This window comes from Aulonocara sp. 'chitande type north' Nkhata Bay, linkage group LG14 (genome assembly GCF_057382095.1).
Source record: "Aulonocara sp. 'chitande type north' Nkhata Bay isolate Kocher_YH1m ecotype deep benthic linkage group LG14, A_spYH_male_GT1.1, whole genome shotgun sequence".
Lineage (NCBI taxonomy): Eukaryota > Metazoa > Chordata > Actinopteri > Cichliformes > Cichlidae > Aulonocara > Aulonocara sp. 'chitande type north' Nkhata Bay.
In genome coordinates this window covers 36,297,358-36,319,070 of record NC_141357.1, presented here as the reverse complement: position 1 = coordinate 36,319,070, position 21,713 = coordinate 36,297,358, and the positions used below count along the sequence as shown (strand labels likewise).

Sequence of the window (21,713 nt, the reverse complement as noted above, 5' to 3'; positions counted from 1 at the left end):
CAAACTCAGAGTCACAGAATGAAGGATTGGTGCCATCCAGTGGTGTCTTAAGAAATACAGAAGAAATACAGGACTGTGCAAAAGTTTCAGGCAGGTGTGGAAAAATGCTGTAAACAAAGAATGCTCTCAAAAATATAAATGATTGTTTATTGGCCACAAATATATTCTGCAGCAGGACAACAACCCCAAACACACAGCCAAAGTCATTAAGAACTATCTTCAGGGTAAAGAAGAACAAGAAGTAGTGGAAGTGATGGTACGGCCCCCACAGAGCCCACAGCACATCATCGAGTGTGTCTGTGATTACGTGAAGAGACAGAAGGATGTGAGGAAGCCTGCGTCCACAGATGATCTGTGGTTAGTTGTCCAAGATGTTTGGAACAACCTACCAGCCGAGTTCCTTCAAAAACTGACTGTCAACATTTTGTTGAATGATGAAAATAAATGATTTTTTTGAAAGCATTCTTTGTTTACACAAGTTTTCCTCACCCGCCTAAACATTTTGCAGAGTACTGTATGATCACGTGCACTGTGCTGACCTGAATACACAGAAAGATAAATCTGCCTCATTTTCCAACACCTGTATGTGTAAGGAGGCTTTTTAAAGATAAATCATAGACTTTGATACAATCTGTCTGAAAAACAGAGAGTCGTGATCCCAAAAGTCTTTTCTCTCATAAATCTGAGGATGTGTGTCTTCTTCTCTCTTCTCCAGGATCTGATAAGATACTGGAGAGAGCCTGGGGTGGTTACAGCTGGGCAAACTGGGCATCTAAAGTTTTGTCTACCAAAAAAAAAAAAACTATTAAATTAAAATCATCTCAGCGTTCTCGAGAAAATATCACAAACTAACCTGGATCCATATCTGCGTCTGGACTTAAGTCATGCATGGAGTGGAGGGATTTCCCTCCAGTTGTGAAGTAGGGAAAGCGGCTGCTCTGACTAAGCAGTGCGCCGTAACACACAGCTGCAGCTGTTGTGCTAATTTTGAGTTGCTGAAGTGATCTTGGCCTTTGTTCCCCTTTTCAAACCTTTTTCAAAGAGCCTCCCCCTCAGAACTCACCCTGAGCGGATTCTCGTTCAGGTACGGCGGCTCTCCCTCCACCATCTCTATCGCCATGATGCCCAGAGACCAGATGTCCACTTTGGGACCGTAAGCTTTACGGGTCACGACCTCCGGAGCCATCCAGTACGGCGTGCCGACCATGGTGCTGCGCTTACTCTGCTCAGGAGTGATCTGAGCGCAGAATCCGAAGTCAGCTGAGAGCAGGAGAGCAGACAGAGTCAGTCGATGGAAAAACTGAAAAAACATTAATGGAAAGCAGTGCTCGGTAGATGATGATGATGATGATGATGATGGGAAAAGAAAACGCCTCTAGAGGAAATGTAGGTTTTAAGGTCGGGCTAAAAGCAGCACACATCCAGTAACATCCCACCACACCTGCCCCCTGGTGGTGAAACGTTCATTTAAAATTGGCAGTGGGTAATTTAAAAACAGTATCGGTAACAACTGCAAAGTAAAAACAGCGAGTTAAGAGTTGAATGTAAGTTTTTGTGGACTGACTGAGCTTGACGGAGCCGTCCATGCCCAGCAGGATGTTGTCGCTCTTGATGTCTCGATGGATGACCTGGTTTGAGTGCAGGAACTCCAACGCCTGGAGACACTGAAAAAACAGAAAACTATAAATTTAGCATGTAAAATATATATATTAAAAGAAACACGTCAGAATAAAATGGAGAAACTGACACTGTAACTGAAGATAATCTGAGATTCACAGGAAAGAGCAAATATCCAGCTTCATATTTTTATTGCATGACCTCGAACCTTGTCGTCAACCTTAAACTGAAACAAACTGTTTAAGCTCCTCCCCCTCTTCTGACTGGCTGCTCCTCACAAACTGAAAAACCAGGGGGCGGGGCTTCACAGGCAGTGAAGTCTGAGAATATCATATTGAGATATCCACTTTCATGACATCATACAGAGCCAACAATAAAAAAAACTGTCTAAAATTGAGTGTTTATCTGGAGCCTGAACATAGACTTTGTTTTTGAACTACGCCGTGTTTAACACCATCACAGGAACAGGAAACATGGATCTCAGGGCAGTTTGTGAAACAGTCACATGATCATTTGTCTGCCCCCTCTCACAACGATTCATGCACATGTAAACAAAGTTGTTATTTTTTACTTTTAAAGGTTGAAAAGGTCCACATTTGAGGTTAGGAGGGAGGTTGGAGGGTTTGAAATCATTTTGTTGTCCAATTTAGATTTTTTACACTTGATTTGTATTATTTTCATTGGGATGCTCATTTTCATAAGTAATAACTTGGTTAGGTTTCAAAGTTAAACGCAGCTGGGTTGGGTATAGAAAAAGATGGGTTAAACTGGAAAAGTTAATAATTTGATTATTTTGTTGAAAGATAACTCCAGTGCAAATTCATTAGTGATGAACACAAACAAATTACAATTGGATGAGTACCGGGCTGATATAAAATGAGGAAAAGCAGAACAGAGTCACTTCAGGAATTTTGTTCCAGGTTAAATTTGAGCTCGTTACGTTAAATATTGTGGGAAAAACAAACAAAAGAAAACATTTTTTTCCCCCAGAAGTAGAGATGTGTTGCTTTTCTGTCACTAGGAGCTCGCGAGAGACAGAACGGAGATCTCAGAGTGAGAGCTGTTTTTACCTCTCTGCACACAGCAGCAATCTGGGCTTCATCCATGCACGTTTCTGTTACGACATCAGTCAGCGAGCCTCCGGCCAGGTACTCCATCACCACCCAGAGCTCATCACCCACCAGGTAACTATTGAAATTAAGACATTTTATTGGAAACTGAGCTTAAGAACTTGTGACGTCTTTTTCTGCAACCATGAAAAAAGTTAAACACAAGAAACATTTTTTGTTTTTTTGCTGTTCTGCTAAGAAAAAGATGCAAATGTCAGAAAATCTGTAAACTGTTTTGGCTTGAGTAATTTGGAACTTTGGCCTTAAACCTTTTCACTGTTGAAGTTTTGTTGGCATAGATGCAAATTAATCATTTTAATAACCGCCTTTCTTGATTGTTTTCTTTTCAATCGATTAATCTATAAAACGTTGAGGTCGAGTCCTCAGCTTTCATTTTTAATAGCACAAAGTCAAAGACATTTAGATCTGGGAAGGCGGTAACCACAAACACAGCAGTTTCTTTGATACATTAAACTTAAAGTTTTAGGAATAATTATTAATATTTAATTCATTTGGTAACACGATAACTTTAAAACAAGTTTTAGCATCAGATTTACCAAATTACGGCAAACAATGTATCGATGAGAGTGAAAAGTTCTCTGCATGGTTCAGTAACAATGCTCTAACTGTTGTATCAATGACAGCAGGCCAAAAACAAGCAGGAATGATAAGCAGCACCAAACAGTGTCAGCAGGTTTAAACTGTGTTTGTTTTTGAGGAAACGCGTCACACATCTGATCACTGAGACGCAGCTAAAGGTAAATCAGTTGATTTATGTTGCTCTGTGTGTGCACTGCTGAGAAACGACTCACAAATACTTTTGTGCTCTCTGCAGTTTCCCTTATGGTCTGTGTGGAAGCGTGACTAAAATCCTCAAACAGCGCAAACGGCTCGGCTCCCTGTAAAATGTAACTGTCCTGCCTTTAATACCCAACCTGGGGCTCTCCTCCTCCCTCGTCACTGAAAACAACAGTGCTCTATGATAGCTGTCTAAAAAAGTTACGAGAAATGAACCCAAACAATGCAGCAATCAGTGGGTTTATGGATGTTTTTTTAAGTCGGCACAGATCCTCCCACACACACACACACACACACACACACACACACACACACACACACACACACACACACACACACACACACACACACACACACACACACACACAGTAAATCAGTGTCACAGAGAATGTTGTTTCCATGGGGATGGCAGCATTATCACCAGTCTCGCACATTTTTTTACTGTCTCGAGGCAGACAGGTAACTACGGTAACCAGACACCACGCTCACAGACACATGTCCAGTGGGTTACCATGGCAACAGCAGCCCCGAACCGGGTAACCTCTCAAGTCGTTTCAGTCTGAACATTTGTCAGCTGAGCTGGAGTTTCCGTGGTGACGCCTGCTGTGTATCATTTGTCCAGAAACATCTGGAGCCTCTGATTTGTTCTCCGCGTTTAAAGGGAACGTTTAGGAAACTCGCATGTTAATATTTGTTTGCACACAGTATGTAGGTAAGGAATCAACATGTGAGGAACAATCAGGTTTTTGGGTGGCACTCAACGGTGGGAACCTCCCCTGCCCACTACGGAGTAAATCATTCAAAATGGCTCTGAAACGACTTCTTTTATCAAGAGAAGAAAAAATGATTAAAAAGCAACTTTTTAATCCAGGAGAAGAACAGCAGTAAAAATGAAAGAGAGACGAAAACTGAAAGTGTTAGTGATGAATCTGTGTAGTTCATGTGAGGATGAGGGGGGTTTACGTTGCCCCTGTTGAAATCTACACAGATTTTGCATTGGTGAGACAGAGAGAGATAATGTGCTGCAGTGATTCATGCAGCAGTTACCCAGCAGACATCGACAACAGAGGTCCAGTCACACCGGCTCTTTTTACAAAACAAGAAAAGCTAAACACATCATTCCATTAAAAAAACAGAAATTAAAGCATGCATGTTTTTTGTTTTTAGTAAAAAAGCACTTGATTGGTCGCTGGACTCCATTAAGAGAAGACAGGAAATAAAAACCCAACAAAATAATCACCAGCTCAGCTGCAGCTTCTAGAAAGTCTCATCTGTCAGCTTTAATCTTTCTGAACAGGAAACAGGAAGTGCCTGAAACGCTCCATGCTTACCAGCCTGTGAGGCTCCGCTCGTACAGGGCAACACCCACCCAATAACATTTAAACATGTTAAATATGTGGTGACATGCAAACATCTCATCCTTTAGCTGCTCTGTCCCTGAGGAAACACCTCCTGGAGGTGTCCAGGAAGTTCCCTTGACAGGTGCATTTTATTGTGGAGTAGTTGCACGTCTATTATAATAGTTTTGTGTTTTCTTTTTTTCTATTTTAATTTTTTTTAATTACTTAAGTGCAATGATGAGGTTAACACTGACACCACAAACTGTTGCAAAGCTCTAAATCAGGTGTTGTGAAAATGTGAAACAATGTAAAAGATTAAAACTGGAATTTTAAACCGTGACGTTTTCCCTCAGCGTGGTGACGCGTGATGGCGTGCCTCACCTGTCCAGGTAGTTGACTATGTTTGGGTTCTTGTTTTCCCTCATCACCAGAATCTCGTTGATGATCAGCTCCTTTTTCGGCTGCTGCTGCAGGTTCATCTGTTTGATGGCAACCTTTAGGGAGAAAAATAATAGAGAGAGGGAAGAATTATTATAAGGAGAAGTCTGTGTATGAGGTATAATGCAAGAGGATGACAGACAGACAGAGAAAAGGCCGCGAGGCGGGGAAGTATTTAAATCTGAAGGTAGTGAAAGGCTCGTGGCAGACATTTAAACGCGAGCACACAGACTGATCCTCAGAGAGCGAAGCTGAGGAGGATTATTCCGACAGACGAGCGAGCTGAGGGTTAAAATCAACCTGGAAGTCTCGGTAAATGAAGCCAGACTAAATCCACTAACGGGTGTTTATATCATCCCAGTGCAAACTCCATATGATCACTTCTCCCTTCCTCTTCTTCACTTCATCTCATCTGATTAAAGTCTGCACCAATCGACACGTTCTTCAAACTTCCTGCTGAGTTTTTAACGTCACGCTGTTAGTTTAGTTTAGTCTGAGACTCCGTCTGGGGAACGAATCAAGGTTTTCCTTTAAACTGGCCTTTCAGACTTCAGGGCGTTTAAGCCTCAGCAAAAGGACTACTTGTATTCTGGGACAACAGGACATCACACAGACTTGAGAGCTGGCAGGTTAAAGACCAGCTGGTGTCCAGTCTGACTGAGACGTCCTCGCTTCTCTCTTTGAGGAGTCCAGTCCTCAGATACAAGCACCAGTGCTGTCAGATCTACTGTGGAAGGCTGTTTTTAAGAGAGATGAAACAATAGAAAGAGCAGTTTTGTTGCTTGTTCACCATAAAGAAGCCAAAGTGTGTCGATCAGGGAGGTCAAACTCATTCTACACTGTGAGCCACGTACAGCTCGCTTTGATCTTAGTGGGCCGGACCAGAGAAAGTCGTCTTTCGGTCAGTGTACAGAAGTTTAACTACACATTTAATCCCTGAGATATTCTCAAATGAAAAAATGAGTATAATTTCAACACTGCATCTCAGTTTTTCTACATGATTTACACATTAAACATCTGCATGTATGTCTGTGTATCCTGTAAGTCCCTATATCGTTATGACTGAGCGAGAAAACACTCCATATAAAATGTTGGTAAAGCCACGAATAGTTGGAGGTGAAATCTTTTATCTCAATTCTTGTCCAAACGTGGACGTTTCGGTGGGACGTCTGAGTCGTGTTTTCCACCTTTACTGTGCACATCAAATGTCTCAGCAGCTACTTGCAGGATTTTAATAATGTATCTCCTTTGTATCTGAAAGAACGGAGAAATGTGAAGAGGAGAAGAAAATCATGCTGAGGACAAATAAGTACCTCCTGTCCTGTGGCGACGTCGATAGCTGTGTACACCGTCCCAGACGCCCTGAAACAGACAGCAGAGATCCTCAGTTAAACATCACACAGCAGGACTGGATCAGCTCATAAAGGTCATAAATCCTTTTTTTTTATCTTCTTTATGACGGCGGGAAAGTTTTTTCTTTGTTAAAACCGCAGCTTTCAAACATTACAGCTGAGCCTCTGCTGCCTTTTATGACCTTTAAATGTAGTCTTTAAATCACAAACGTCCATCGGCAGTTAATATTACTTTACATTTATACCTTCTGAATCTGCTTTAGTGACATTTTAAAATAATGAAGACACAGATGTTTCACCAAAGGAAGCTGAAGTGCAACAAGAGAAACAACGATGGAAAAATAGCAAATAATCGTTTTACGTTTTAAAGTGAAACATTTGGTTGTTTTGCTTTTTGTTTTGGAGCCGGCCTGGTTTCCACATCATCAGCGACTCACTGTGATGAAGTTTGGTGACTTAAAGCACAGAAGCAGCGTTTATTCAGCTGTGTGTATCTAAGTGACTTATATATCATGTTTCACCTGAGTATCGAAGGACCGTGGGGGTCTGAAAACGATGAAGCCGGGAGTCCGGTGTTCTCGCCGGCTCTAGTGAGCCTTGAACCCCGGTCAGCTATCGAGCTGATGGGTAACAGACGTCTCCGAAAATGTCGGAGCACTTTTGCAATTATATGATATTTGAAGTTTACACAGCTACATTCTCGCCTGAAAATATCTTAAGAGTTTATTTTGTGACCCAGAAAGAGTCATATTAAAACTAAATAGCTGCCGCCATTGTTGGGAACTGGAATTGGCTGGGCTGCGCTATGAATTCTGGGTTGGTTGGACCACGAAGGATACGCCTGACCCGTCCTTCAAATCTGGGGAAACGAAGGACGCATTTGTCGGAGTCTTCAAATTGGGACAGCCTTCATCGCTTGGCTGTAACGTAATCGGCCTTCAAATGCGGCCTTCGAAGGATGCGGCCTCGGAATTGGGACACAGCAATGGTCACCTCCTGCTCCAGAAATCCAACATGGCGGCCGACAAAGCGTTAATATTAAGACCAATGGAGTCCAAAACCACAGGGGAACATCCATCATTTAGGTTCAGTTTGTAGTCATTCAGCACCATCACGTACAGATTGTACTGTATGAATATTTATTGTGTACATGCTAAGATTCATGTTTCGAACACAGATGGCAGATTTTGGACTCACCCCTGTCCGATCTTCTCAAATCGTGTATATTTCTTCTTGGGGTCGCCCACACTGACGATCGTCCCTGAGTTAGAGGAAGGACAAAGAAAGAAGAGAAAAATCTTTTATCACAGCAGCTTTAAGGATCTGCAGGAAAACAAATGATAATAAATAAAAATAAAAATCAGGCCCTCACTGAGAGCTGAAATATTTTTATACGCGGATTTACAGAATCGCTGAATTTGGATGGATAGAAGAGTCGCGTGTCTTTCTATCCATCCTAGTTCTACTCTACGTTCATCACACTGAGGTCGATGCAGCATGCTGACTGGGAGGAAGAGCAGAGAGAAGAGAGGTGGAGAGCAGTAACGAGCGATGGGCGGGTCAGAGATAAAACAGGACGTGAGAAAGGTCAGAACTGTAAAGTCAGGATGGAAGAGACAGAAACAAAGAGAAGCTCTGCCTGCAGTTCAGAATTACAGGACAAAACTTTAAGTCACTCTTTTAGGAAACGATGGAAAGATAGGACAGCCAATCAGACGTGAGGATTGGACAACTGGGGGCGGGACAGAGGATATCAGGTCTGTCGATCAGAAGAGGCAGACAGACGAGCAGTATCCTGGTCTTACCAGCAGAGGGAGACCTGAGCACATCTGGACAGGCGCGTGGCATGGTTCAAGAAATATATACAGGCTCTTACTCAAACATTCAAACATTCAAACATTTCACTGCAGCGAAGAAAGCTTTAAAACTGTGCTCACTTTAAATAATAATTATTACATAATTACTTTAAAGTACTACACTTCTGAGCAGAGATGAGATGCTTTAATGTGCTGGTTTATTTAGGTAGAGCTTTTTATTTTCTCCATTAATTCTCCTTTTGTACCGGTGCACTGAATCATTTTAGTCTTTCAGATTTTAATCTGACAGATGCAGCCTACGATCAGGGTCACAGGTCAAAAAAAATCAATCAGTGCCTCCCACCTGACTCAGAATCACCTGATTTCTTTCAGATTAATGCTATTATTATGTTCAGAGTTACAGGCGTTACAGGGGGGGGGCGATGAAATGTGTTTTAATGAATATTTATTTGGGATATTTGAGTCCTCGTAGCTTCAGGAGATAAAAACCAGTGAGTTATTATTAACCTTCCTTTTTAATAGAAAAACCTCACAGACCCTAAAAACCTAAAAACCTTTAAATCAAGTAAAAAATAGAATAAAATCTCCTGTGTTTGACTCTTACTCTCATCTGGCTCATGTCAGCTGCCAGAGTCAGTGGAGAATATCTGCGAGTCTGCAGGAAAGTTCAAATATCCGTTCATATCTGTGGATCACTTCCTAGAAAAAACAGACCGGGATCTTTTATTGTTAGTATCCGCACAGCTCTGTGGGGTCACGCAGGGGGCGGTGGAACCAGAATATGAAGATTTGTACTTCCCATAATAACGTTTTTCACAGGAACAGCGAGCGAGCGCAGGCGGATATTTTAGTTAGCAGACTGCAGCCCTTCAAGCACAGCAAAAAGCAAAATCTTTCATGGAGATGGAAAGTCTGAGCAAATGAAGCAGAAAACAAGCTGCCCACAGACACACGTGGAAGAAAGGAGGTTTTTATGCTGCTACGCTGATGTCGTACTCATAAATGATGTTAAACGTGAAAATAAGAATCAGTTTGCTGAAATCAGCAGAGAGACGAGCCCAAAATAAACTCGAAGCCTGCTCTCTGAGGGAAGCTGCGCGTGCAGATAAAGCGATGAAATGTCCTGTCACGACTAAGAGAAGCTAAAATTAGCTCACGGACACTCTGCGCTCTGCAGCAGGTACATCAGAATATGGATGGATTATCAGGACCACAGGCCTCAGACTCAAACCTGCACACTGAGCCTGCACTTCCTAACTGCAGAGTTCACCCTGAGATTCACACCGCTCCTCTGTTAGCTTCCATATCTGACACATACAGTAAAGTATGCACAAACATTTATGTCTTAATAAAACTGCCGTCTGATCTACAGCACCGACTTTCATTGATCAACTTGTTAAAGTCCACCTCAGGCTGTTCAGGCGAGCTCACTCTGAACATGTTTAAAAAGGACCCCTCCCCTCGGCTGGAAGCATCAGACACTCTGAGCCGTATTTGTTTGGAAAATGCTGAATGTGAATCCGTAACCAGGAACCTTTTTCCTCCACAGCAGATGTCAGAGGGTGCAGTGACCTTCCCTCGCACTGCTGCTCCGTCACCATCGCTCATCGCCCTGTGACCTCTGGCTAGCAGCATTAGCATCCAGGACTGTGGCAGCTTTTCTCTCTTTATGCTTCCTCCCTGTCGACCTGCAGCCTACGTCATTATGATTTCATTCAATCAGCTTATTTCTAAAGCATTCAAACCATTTAAAAAATGTTTCTACATTTTCATAATGTAGAAACATTTTTTAATGTACACATTAAAGAACACTAAAAGGCTCTCTGCCTGACTCCAGCTCTCTGGGGATCTGCCCCTTTGTCCGAGTGGTAATCTGTCTCTGTCAGAGGTCAGCGACCTGCACACACATTAAACATATTTGAGGCTTTTAATGAAGGTGACAAAGCCTGTTAATGGCAGCTGAGCCGGTCAACATTCCTGAAAGTTACGATCCAGATATTTTACCACGTGTGATTATTCTGCAGTGCCTTAATGCCTTTAAGCATGATCAGACAAAGCTCCGCAGCCACTTTGAGTCTGAGCTTCTGTTCTTCATCTGTACGACGGCGGGATGAAGAAAATGACCTTTTTTATATTAATTTCTACAAATTGCTGAACCTCAGTTTGTGCTGGAGATAAATGTCTGAGCAAACTTTTTAGGGAACGACAGTTATGTCTAACTCACAGCACGAAGGGACAACAAACTGAGTCCAGAAACAACAATCCAGCGCTGCCGGCACAACTTTAAAGCGCTACAGAAACAGCATGCTGCTCTTTTATACAAAATCTTTGACGCCACCTAAAAGCTAGGCGGGTGACACCGACACGGAGCTTATGCCGAGTCCAAACAACAGGACGCAGCTGAAGAGGCTCGCAGGCTCACTCGCTGTCACCACGTTTATCTGTGGGCTGTGTTTTTAAAGCTTTTCTGTTCTCAAACTCATCAAAACTAAAGAGTTTTCAACTAAACTGAAATGAAATCTCACTCTGGAAACTAACTGAAACCAGACTGAACAGAAAATTCAAATCTAAAAATAATCAATAAAAATAACTTTGCTAGCAGGTGTGAGCCATGAGCCCTCACAGCCATTACTGTGTGGAGTTACAGCTGTTGCCCAAATCTCAGCACAGCTCCGTCAGTCAGGGCTGAATCTCCACCTCAGCACAGTAACCGTTACCGGGGTCAGATTTGTCGTGTTAGCGTGCTCCGAGTGTCTGAATGAGCCTTACGTAGCTTCTCCAGGATCTCCTCGTCAGACATCTTCTTCTTCCTGGCTTTGTCCTGTGGGTGGGGCAAGGAAGGACCAGGGGCGGGGCTAGCACTGGGAGGGCTGCTGGGAGCTGCTTCTGCAGGTTGGGCGGGGGTGACGGCGGCGGCCGCGGCGGTCGGTGGAGAGATGGGTGAGGTCGCAGCATCTTTCGTGGGAGGAGGAGGGAGGGGCTCGATCACTGAGCGAGTGTAAATCTGAAAGATGAAAAAAGTCACTCCTGTTTTTATCTGTGGTGCCAAATAGACGTTTAAAGACGAAGCTGAAAGACATTAAAAGAGCTTTTGTTATCTGTTCATCTCTTTTTGTCCACAGGCCTCTGGAACATGGACGTGGACATCAGTGAGACACAGTTTAAATAAAGGCTGATTGTCTGTAAGCCATAAAAACACTGGAGAGTGAATCTAAAGTAAAAGTAATGAGTTTAACTGAGGCAAACACACAACACAGCAGTGTGTGTGTGTGTGTGTGTGTGTGTGTGTGTGTGTGTGTGTGTGTGTGTGTGAGAGAGAGAGAGAGAGCGAGAGATGGTGAGAGTCAGGTGCATGAGACTCATCACCGAGGAAACTGCAGTGGCGCCGTGGAAACAGCCTCTCAACCGCAAACTGTCTGAGTGAGAAGCAACAATGTGTGTGTGTGTGTGTGTGTGTGTGTGTAGGATGAGATGAAACAATGTTGCCTGACAACAACAGTGACAGTAAAATTCTGTCATTGTCTTTGATGCCAAAAATTGGAAGTTTACTATAGTTGTGTGGACCAACAAAATCCAGGTCCCCATGGGTTTGAAGGCATTTTTGAGACTCAAAATGTGGTTTTAGTGTCAGGGTTACAATTGGGTTATGGTTAGGTTTAGGGTAAGGGTTAGGGTTTAACATTCGTTTTTGATGGTTAGGGTTGCGGTAAGCAGCTAGAGAAAACATTATGTCAATGAGATGTCCCCATAAGATATGAATACCTGACGTGTGTGTGTGTTAAGCTCGTATGTGCAGTGGCAGAAAGGCGACAGCGTTTGTGTTCTTACTGATTTGGTGTGCTCCGGTCGGGGGGCGATCACCGGCGGGGGCTCGGCCTCGTCTTCGTCCTCATCCTCAGATACGGTTGCTATGGCGGGTGTCTCGGACACGGCCTTGGAGCTCTGCGTGATGTCACAGGGAGAGAGAGGGCGGAGCCTCAGTGACATCATGGTCACATGAGCCACAAACGATACCAGACCCATCATCGCTTCCTGAATTTCCTGCCACTTCCTCTACTGCTTCACTGTCTCATCATACAGAGGAGTCCTCCGGCCCGTCTTTAGCTCTCCTCCTTCTTCTCTGATTTCAGCCTCCCGCTCTGTCTTTCCACCCTGTTTTCCCTCCTCTCATCATCACTGCTGTCTGAAAGCTCAGGTCACATCTGGCTTCTGATGCCACTACATGCCACACATCCTACCTTTCTATCCCTCTCTTCCTCTCTGTCTCTCGCTGATAGTCTGACGCTCGGCTGGTGGCCAAGCTGCAGAGACAGGGAAACGGTGAAAGGAGGAAAAGATGCTGATTCACAATGCAGAGAGAGGGAGAGAGAGAGAGCGGGAGGAAGAGGAGTGCCATCATCCTCCTCCCTCTGTCTCTTATTCTCACCTTTACATTTGGGTTTAAATGTGTCTTTCAGAAAACACACACACACTGCGACAAAAACAAAACATCCTCATTCATTCAACAAGAATTTCTCAGCTTAAAGCTCGAGTCTGTCGTCCAGCAATAACGCTGGCTCTGTATTTGAAACCAGGAAGGACACCTGTGCCATAAGATGCTCAGAAAAAAGCATTTATTCGTTTATACTATTATCTAACAAGAAAAAAGTAAAGTAGACTAGCTCAGTAAAATATATTACAATCAAAAACTGCTCAAAAGAAAAGCACTTAGTTAAATAAGATGAAATCAATAACTTTCTAAACAAAAATCTAAATAAAATATGTAAAAACCGGAATATATACAAGAAAAATAACTGAAAAATACATTTGCCTGCTTCCTGTAGGGGGCGCCACAGCGGCTCATCTGCCTGGTCCTGCATCCTCCTCTATCACACCAACCTCCTTCACTACATCCACAAACCTCTTCCTCGTTTCCTCCTGCCTGGCAGCTCCATCCTCGTCATCCTTTGTCCAGTTTATCCCAGTTTAACCCTCTGTACACACCCAAACCAGCTCAGCCTCGCTAATTTTGTCCTAATTTTAATCATGAACCTCCCAGTTAACATCTTCAACTCTCCCACAGCCGGCTCAAACACAGCTAAATAAAATATGAATAAAATCCAACATGAAACTGTGTAAAGTGTAAAAATGAGTGAAGTAGAATCAATTTTTGAATTCATTTTAAATAGCAGGGTGTAAAAGGCAGTTTCAGAAAATGACCTGTTGGCTTAGGTAACAGCTAAACTGATGGAAAACATGCAGACGCAGCTAATAATGAGAGGAAGCCTTCCTCACAGTGCTGCCTGTATGTGGCTGTGTGAGAGAATAACGCTGTGACTGAAGAGGTCTCACCGTTGTGGTGGAGGAGCTGAAGGCGTCAGCAGTTTTATCTGAAGGAAACACAACACAAACACAAAGTTGAGTGTTCAGAGCAGATTGAGCTTTTAGGCTCTGAGGCTCATTGTTTGAACTTTGTTTAATGTGAACTGAACGTTATTGTGAATGCACGTAGGCGATGGGAGCACAGCGGGGGGGTGGGTCTTACCAGTGAAGCTCATGTACTTCTGGCTGTTGGTCGTTTCTTTCGAGTCGTAGAACTTTAAAACATCGAGGACGGCCTGAGGGTTCTTCTTCTGCTCCAGCTTGGTGATGTTGGATGTCTGCAGAAGCCGAGCCCACTGCTCCGGCATCCCCTGCACACACACAGATAAAAAATATCAATATTTTATTCATTTATTTCTATGTGAACTGTATTATTGTAGTTTACCTTTGTTAATGGCAACATTAACAACACAAATAACACAGCAAAGAGCAAACTCTGTGTATGAAAAATGACGCTAACAGTGAAATACTGAAACCCTTGTTATTCTCAGAGTTTTAGCATTAAACTGGATTTGCTGCTCACAGAACATCTGCTGCCATTATAAGTTTGTATCTCTGTGAAACACCAACTAATGTGAAAAACACGGCCCACTGCACGAGAGTGTTCCCTAAACAGGCTGAAAGATTCAAGGTCATTCAGCAATTTTACAGCAGCGTTGTGGATATGAATGCAGCTTAAGCTAAACTTAGCATTAGCTGATAACGTATCGCAGCCAGTATACCAAAGCTGAGGCTTCAAAATGTGAAGTAGAAACCATCGAGTGACGTCCTGCTTTTACATACAGTCGATGACTACAGTAAGGAACACACACACACACACACACACACACACACACACACACACACACACACACACACACACACACACACACTTCTTCGAATCCTAGCAAGGAAGTCTTATCATATTTTTACTTCAGCCACAGATCTGGGTCTCATCTCCGTGTTTTCTGTCTCTTTCTCTACTCATTTGTCAGAATCAATCCATTGCACACACTCTTCCACTTCCTGTTCCATCATGTCTCATATCCACCCACCCATCCATTCATTCGTGTATTTACTGTCTAAATTATATTTAGATTACATCAATTTGAGCAGGAATGTTCATCTGCATGTAGATGTGTGGAAACCTGGAAACCACACACACACAGACACACACACACACAGTTAACTCCCAGCTAAAAGAAGTTGGTCAGGCGGACCGAGTGAGTCAGTGAAACAAGGCGTCTTTGTCTAAAGTGATTATTTAAAAAGGTTCATTTGCCAAGCATTTGTGTCTGTTAGGAGCTGTTTCACACACACACACACACACACACACACACACACACACACACACACACACACACACACACACAATGAGCATGGGTTCAATTAAAGTCTGTAAACAGAAATAAATACCAAATACCACAAAACACACTGTGGTTGAATCTGATAATTTTCTTTGTATACACAGGAGAGGAGACACAGACACACACACAAACACACACACACTTACAGTGAACTCCCCGGTAACAGCATCAAAGCCGACATGGATGGTGTGTTCGAAGTCTGACGGCAGAGAGATCTCTGGGCGCTCCTTCCTCTTATAGGCTGAATGACAAAGGAACAAAAAACAAACACACTGATTGATTTTTTTAAAGTGTTGTAATAAAACACAGAACAGTTTTCCACCTTAAGGACTCTGGATTATCCCAGGATTTATTTCCGTTTAGAATAAATAGACACTAAAGAGCAGCAGACCCAAAAACAAGTTCTAACTTGGCGTTGAAAGGTTGCAGAGGAGTATCTGAGATGCTGGTTGCACCATTTCGATAATGATCCCGGCTCTAACAGAAAATCCTAAATGCAGCCCTTCATGAGGGGAACAAAGAGATTCAGGTTCATTAAAATTCCTGAAAAGATCTTAAATCCAGAGAGGATCACTGAAAAGAAAGAAACAGTGGGACAAAAGTTCATGCAAAACACAGGAGAGAAAATCAGGAGGAGACGGAGAGAAAAGTACAGAAACAGAGTGTTTCAGAAAACGAGCCAACACATGAGACGCCGCATGTTGGAAAGAGCGTGAAGATCTTCTGGGGAATCATAACTCCAGTGAGAATCACACGCAGCAGATTCCTGTGGATGGACTCACACTGACGCAGGACCACCAGCTTCCTGCAAAGCATCATGGGTAATCTGTGTCCAAGTGTGTGCACGTGAAACACATCAACAAAAACAGTTTTCCTCCAAAGATGAACCAGCAGCAGACGAGTAACAATCAACCAACTCCGTCTGATAATCTTTAAAAAAATAAATGTTTTGATCCAGTTTTTACCGCCTGTTGTAGATTTGCTGCTGTCGTTGGGATCAATGTTCTGTTGCACGATTGAACATTTGCCAAACTTTAACTCATGGCCTCATATTTGACTCTGGAATATTTTGTTATACAGGGGAGCTCACGGTCGACTCGGTGACCGCCCAAATCATCATCCCCCATCACTGCAGTGGTTTTCTCAGAAATGTGTAGCTGTGCATTCAAATCTCCACTTTAGTCCCTGTTCCAAGTCTTTTAGTTTGAGTAGATGTAACTTTGCATGCCATGCCGCCGTGTTCTTATTAGAGAGAAGAGGCTTTCTCTTCCAAACATTACTCTACCCGTTTGGTGTTTTTCTAATTGTACTGTCATGAATTTTAACCTTTAACATGCTAACTGAGACCTGTAGAGTCTGAGGTGGAGCTCTTGGAGTTTCTGCAGTTTCTCTGAGGGCTGAGGCTTCACCCACTAGTTATTTTCACAGTATTCGCTCACTCCATCTTTAAGGATTCACTAGCTTAGCTTAGCTTAGCTCGTAGCTGACTTGCTAGCAGCATGGCTCCTTCACCTCTCCCTCCTGCACTTTCCTGCTTTGTGAGTGAGATGTTTGGTTTCCTTTAGTAGTAACGATAAGTGTAATAACTGTAGCCTGTTTGCAGCTTTGGAGGCCACGATCACTGAAAAGGAGACCCGGCTTTGTCTTGAAAAACCCGTCGCTAGCCAGGCCCGGTTGCGGCAGATGACCGCCCCTTTTCTGAGCCTGGTTCTGCTGGAGCAGGGGTAGGGAACGTTAGTCCTCGAGAGCAGGTGTCCTGCAGATTTTAGATCTCACCCTGGGTCACCACACCTAAATCAAATGATTAGTTCATTACCAGGCCTCTGGAGAACTTCATACATGTTGAGGAGCTAATTTAGCATTTGAATCAGCTGTGATGGATCAAGGACACATCTAAAACCTGCAGGACACTGGCACTCGAGGCCTGGAGTTCCCTGCACGATCTGATATCGTCGTGTTGGTGTTGTTCCCAGATCATCATACTAAATGTTGTTCCAGGATCAACATTGCAAGTGACCAATCAGAATGTTGTGACGTCATACTTTTGCGACTTCGGGAAAAACCGGCTGTGGCGTGGGTGTGGTCCTTGGCCAGCTGCAGAGGAGGCGTGACGCAGTGAGCTCCCGGGGCGGCGCAGGGGCGGGGTGAACAGGTGTGCTGGGATCTGACAGTGATTGTGTCTCTTTATGTGTTGGCAGTGACAGACGGAGACGGGACGTGACAGCAGAGAAAGAGAGCGCGGAGTATATGTGTCCACTACAACCCGAGCTTAATAAAAAGTTCTGCACTGTCAAAAGTCGCTCCGGCTGGTATTTCTTGGGTCCACCGTTACACTGGTGCCGAAACCCACGCGTGATGTCCGGTCCCCTGCCGGCTCCCCCTGCTCCCCCGGCGGCGCCGCCGCCCGCCCCGCCGCCCGCCCAGCCGCTGCAGATCTTGGGCCAGATGATGATGGACATGGCGGCGATGGCGGCTCGTCAGGCGGCCACGCAGGACCAACAGTTGGCGTTGCTTCGCCTGCAATCGGAGCAGCAGACCGCGGCTCTGGGGCAGCTGCTGGGGAATGCGGCCGCGCCGGCTCCCGCCCCTCCGCTGTCGGTGACGTTGCACCGGATGCGGGATGGGGAGGACCCGCTGGTTTTCATCGAGGCTTTCCAGGCCACGGCGGTGGCCTGTCGGTGGCCGGAGGAGGAGTGGGCCGCCCGGCTGCTGCCGCTTCTGTCGGGTGAGGCCCAGACGGCGGCGCTGAGCCTGCCCCCCGGCTCGCGGGGGGTGTTCGAGGACGTGTGCCGGGCGGTGCTGGATCGTTTGGGGCTCTCCCCGGAGGATTACCGCCGTCAGTTCCGGGCCAGCAGGATGTCGGGGGGGGGAGCGGCCGTTTGCCTGGGCTCGGCAGCTGGAGGATGCGGCAGCGAGGTGGCTGCGACCGGGCCCCTCGGCTGGGGAGACGCGGATGCTGACCATGGTCGTCCTCGAGCAGTTCGTGGGAGGCCTGCCCGAGGCGACGGCTCGTTGGGTTCGCTGCCACCGCCCGGCGGATTTGACGGCGGCGGTGACACTGGCAGAGGACCATCTGGCGGCCGACCCGGTACCGGGCCGTGAGGAGCCGCGGCGGGGCGCCCGTGTTCCGCCGCCCAGGCCACCGGCGGCGGCGTCGCAGAGGAGAGGCGGCGGCCCTGCGGGAACGGAGCAGGCAGCAGGGTGGAGCCCCAGGAACCCGTTCCGGCCGCTGCTTCCCGCCGGAACCCCGGCGGCCGCCGAGGTTGCCCCGGAGCCACGGGGAGCCGCACAGACGCCGGGGCCGGACTGTTGGAAGTGTGGGCGGCCGGGGCACCTGCGCCGAGACTGTCCGCTCATGGAGGTGGGGCAGGTGTTCCGCGTTGCCGGCGCTCCAGCGCCCGCCCCCGGTCCAGGAGTGACGTACCGCGTGCCGGTAAGGTGTCAAGGGGGTATTCGCCATGCTTTGGTGGACACGGGCTGCACGCAGACTCTGGTCCACCAAAGTTTGGTTCGCCCCGGGGCATTGTTGGAGGCTGACTGGGTGGAGGTTAAATGTGTGCACGGGGATATTCACAAGTACCCAGTAGTGTCACTGTTGCTGAAATTCAGGGGCAAAACGCATAGAGTGAAGGCGGCGGTTAGCCCGCGCCTGTCGCATCCCCTTATTTTGGGTACGAATTGGCCGGGGTTCCACAGCTTACTGGGGCAGTACGCGGGGATGCGATCGCGGTCTGTAAATTCGTGTGACGTTTGCGCGGCGCTCGGCGGTGACGCGGGGTCGACCGACGCTGACTCTGGGGGGGAGGAGGAGGCGGGGACTTCCACGGAAGCCCCGCCGCCTCCCGTTGTGTACCCCACGGAAGATTTTCCACTAGAGCAGTCTCGGGACGACACCCTACGCTCAGCCTATGACCAAGTGATGGATATTGATGGTCGCTCGGTGCGCCCCGACGCTGCGCGAACGTACCCTCATTTCCAATTGCGGAACGATCGGCTTTATAGAGTGAGCCGTGACACTCACACTAATGAAATCCGCACACAGTTGTTGGTGCCGCAAAGCCGCCGGGAAATGATTTTCCAGGCGGCTCATTCGAACCCCATGGCAGGGCACTTGGGAGGCGAGAAAACTCTGGAGCGCATAATGGCCCGATTCTATTGGCCGGGCATTTGGGCCGACGTGCGCCGTTGGTGTGCGTCGTGCCCCGAATGCCAGCTGGTTAACCAGCCGGCCGTACCAAAGGCGCCGTTGCGCCCATTACCGCTGATGGAGATCCCGTTTGAGCGTATTGGCATGGATCTCATCGGGCCATTGCACCGGAGTGCACGCGGCTATCGCTTTGTGCTGGTCCTGGTGGACTACGCAACGCGGTACCCGGAAGCAGTGCCGCTACGCACCATTTCAGCGAAGAGCGTGGCGCAGGCACTGTTTCAGGTCATCTCCCGAGTCGGTATTCCGAAAGAAATACTGACTGACCAGGGCACGTCGTTCATGTCGCGCACATTGCGGGAACTGTATGAATTACTGGGTATTAAATCTATTCGGACCAGCGTCTACCACCCTCAGACTGATGGGTTGGTGGAGAGGCTGAATAAGACTTTAAAATCCATGATTCGTAAGTTCATTCGCGAGGATGAACGCAATTGGGATCGCTGGTTAGACCCTCTGTTGTTTGCAGTGCGGGAGGTGCCCCAGGCCTCCACGGGATTTTCTCCCTTCGAGCTGTTATACGGCAGGAAGCCGCGGGGGGTGCTCGACCTGATTAAGGAAAACTGGGAGGAAGGTCCGAGCCCTGCGAAAAGTGAAATTCAGTACGTGCTGGACCTGCGAGCAAAGCTGCACACACTGGGGAGGCTCTCGCGGGAGAATTTGCTCCAGGCCCAGCAGCGGCAGCGACGCCTGTATGACAGAGGGGCTAGACTCAGGCAATTTTCACCGGGAGATAAGGTGCTTGTGTTACTTCCTTCTTCCAGCTCTAAATTACTCGCCAAGTGGCAAGGACCCTTCGTGGTCACACAGCGAGTGGGGGACGTTGATTATGAAGTGGTACGGTCGGACAGGGGCGGGGCCACGCAGATTTACCACCTCAACCTCCTCAAAGCCTGGAGGGAGGCGGAGACCGCTTCTCTAGTGAGCTTGGTAAGAGGGAGAGATGAGTTGGGGCCGGAGGCGCCAAAGTCTAGCATCCCCGCCTCCCTCCATTGCAGTGACCATCTCACACAGGCCCAGAGGGCGGATGTTGCTGCATTGCAACAGCGCTTTGCCGACGTGTTCTCCCCCTTGCCCGGCCGTACTTCTCTCATAGAGCACCATTTTGAGACGCGGCCTGGCGTGACGGTGCGTTCACGGCCCTACAGGCTGCCGGAACATAGAAGGCAAATTGTTTTCCGGGAATTGAAGGAAATGCTGAGGCTGGGAGTGCTTGGTGTAGCCCCATCGTCCTTGTAGCAAAGAAGGATGGGTCTATACGGTTCTGTGTCGATTATCGCAGAGTGAATGAGGTGTCACGTTTTGATGCTTATCCCATGCCCCGGGTCGACGAGCTCCTGGACCGGTTGGGCACCGCTCGCTTTTTTACGACTCTGGATTTAACCAAGGGCTACTGGCAGATTCCCTTGTCTACAGAGTCCCGGGAAAAGACGGCCTTCTCCACTCCGTATGGGTTGTACCAATTCGTGACGCTTCCGTTCGGCTTGTTCGGCGCCCCTGCCACTTTTCAGCGCCTCATGGACCGGGTGCTGCGGCCCCACGCTGCCTATGCTGCCGCCTACCTAGACGACGTCATCATTTACAGTGACACGTGGGCGGGGCATGTGCGGTGTGTGGCCGCGGTGCTGGAGTCCCTGAGGCAGGCGGGGCTCACGGCCAACCCGAAGAAGTGTGCGGTTGGACGGAGGGAGGTACAGTATTTGGGGTACCACTTGGGGAGCGGGCAGGTGCGACCTCAAGTGGAGAAGACGGCGGCGATTGCATCCTGCCCGCGTCCCAAGACGAAAAAAGAGGTGAGACGGTTTCTGGGGCTGGCCGGCTATTACCGGCGGTTCGTCCCAGGGTTCGCGGACCTGACCAGCCCCCTGACTGATCTCACCCGCAAGGGTGCCCCAGATCTGGTCCAGTGGACGGAGCGGTGCCAGGCGGCGTTTGTGCAGGTGAAACGGGCTCTCTGTGGAGAGCCGCTGCTGTTCACACCTAACTTCTCCCTCCCTTTCTGTCTGCAGACTGACGCCTCGAGCAGAGGGCTGGGGGCCGTTTTGTCCCAGCAGGTGGGGGGAGTTGACCGGCCGGTCGCTTACATCAGCCGGAAGCTCACGGACCGCGAGTCACGGTACAGCACCGTAGAGAAGGAGTGCCTGGCGATCCGGTGGGCGGTCGACTCCCTTCGCTACTACCTCCTGGGCCGCCCGTTCACCCTCTGCTCGGACCACGCCCCGCTGCAGTGGCTCCACCGCATGAAGGATGCCAACGCCCGGATCACTCGGTGGTATCTGGCCATGCAGCCCTTTAAGTTCAAGGTGATCCATAGGCCGGGCGCGCAGA

General features: G+C 47.2%; 1 protein-coding gene across 4 annotated transcripts in view; it reads right to left on the bottom strand.

Annotated features, from left to right (window-relative positions):
* Positions 1-21,713, bottom strand: part of pak1 (p21 protein (Cdc42/Rac)-activated kinase 1) — a 77,007-nt gene that overhangs the window by 7,305 nt on the left and 47,989 nt on the right. For 3 of the 4 annotated variants that reach the window (XM_086262396.1, XM_086262397.1, XM_086262398.1), the window contains 12 exons: positions 15,325-15,419; positions 13,996-14,143; positions 13,803-13,840; positions 12,710-12,772; positions 12,300-12,413; positions 11,241-11,475; positions 7,852-7,915; positions 6,616-6,664; positions 5,246-5,358; positions 2,688-2,805; positions 1,565-1,664; positions 1,064-1,260 (listed from right to left, as the gene is read on the bottom strand). In XM_086262396.1, the coding sequence (XP_086118522.1) occupies positions 1,064-1,260; positions 1,565-1,664; positions 2,688-2,805; positions 5,246-5,358; positions 6,616-6,664; positions 7,852-7,915; positions 11,241-11,475; positions 12,300-12,413; positions 12,710-12,772; positions 13,803-13,840; positions 13,996-14,143; positions 15,325-15,419 (1,334 nt within the window). The remainder of the gene's footprint in view (positions 1-1,063; positions 1,261-1,564; positions 1,665-2,687; positions 2,806-5,245; positions 5,359-6,615; positions 6,665-7,851; positions 7,916-11,240; positions 11,476-12,299; positions 12,414-12,709; positions 12,773-13,802; positions 13,841-13,995; positions 14,144-15,324; positions 15,420-21,713) is intronic. The other variant, XM_086262399.1, reaches the window with a different exon arrangement.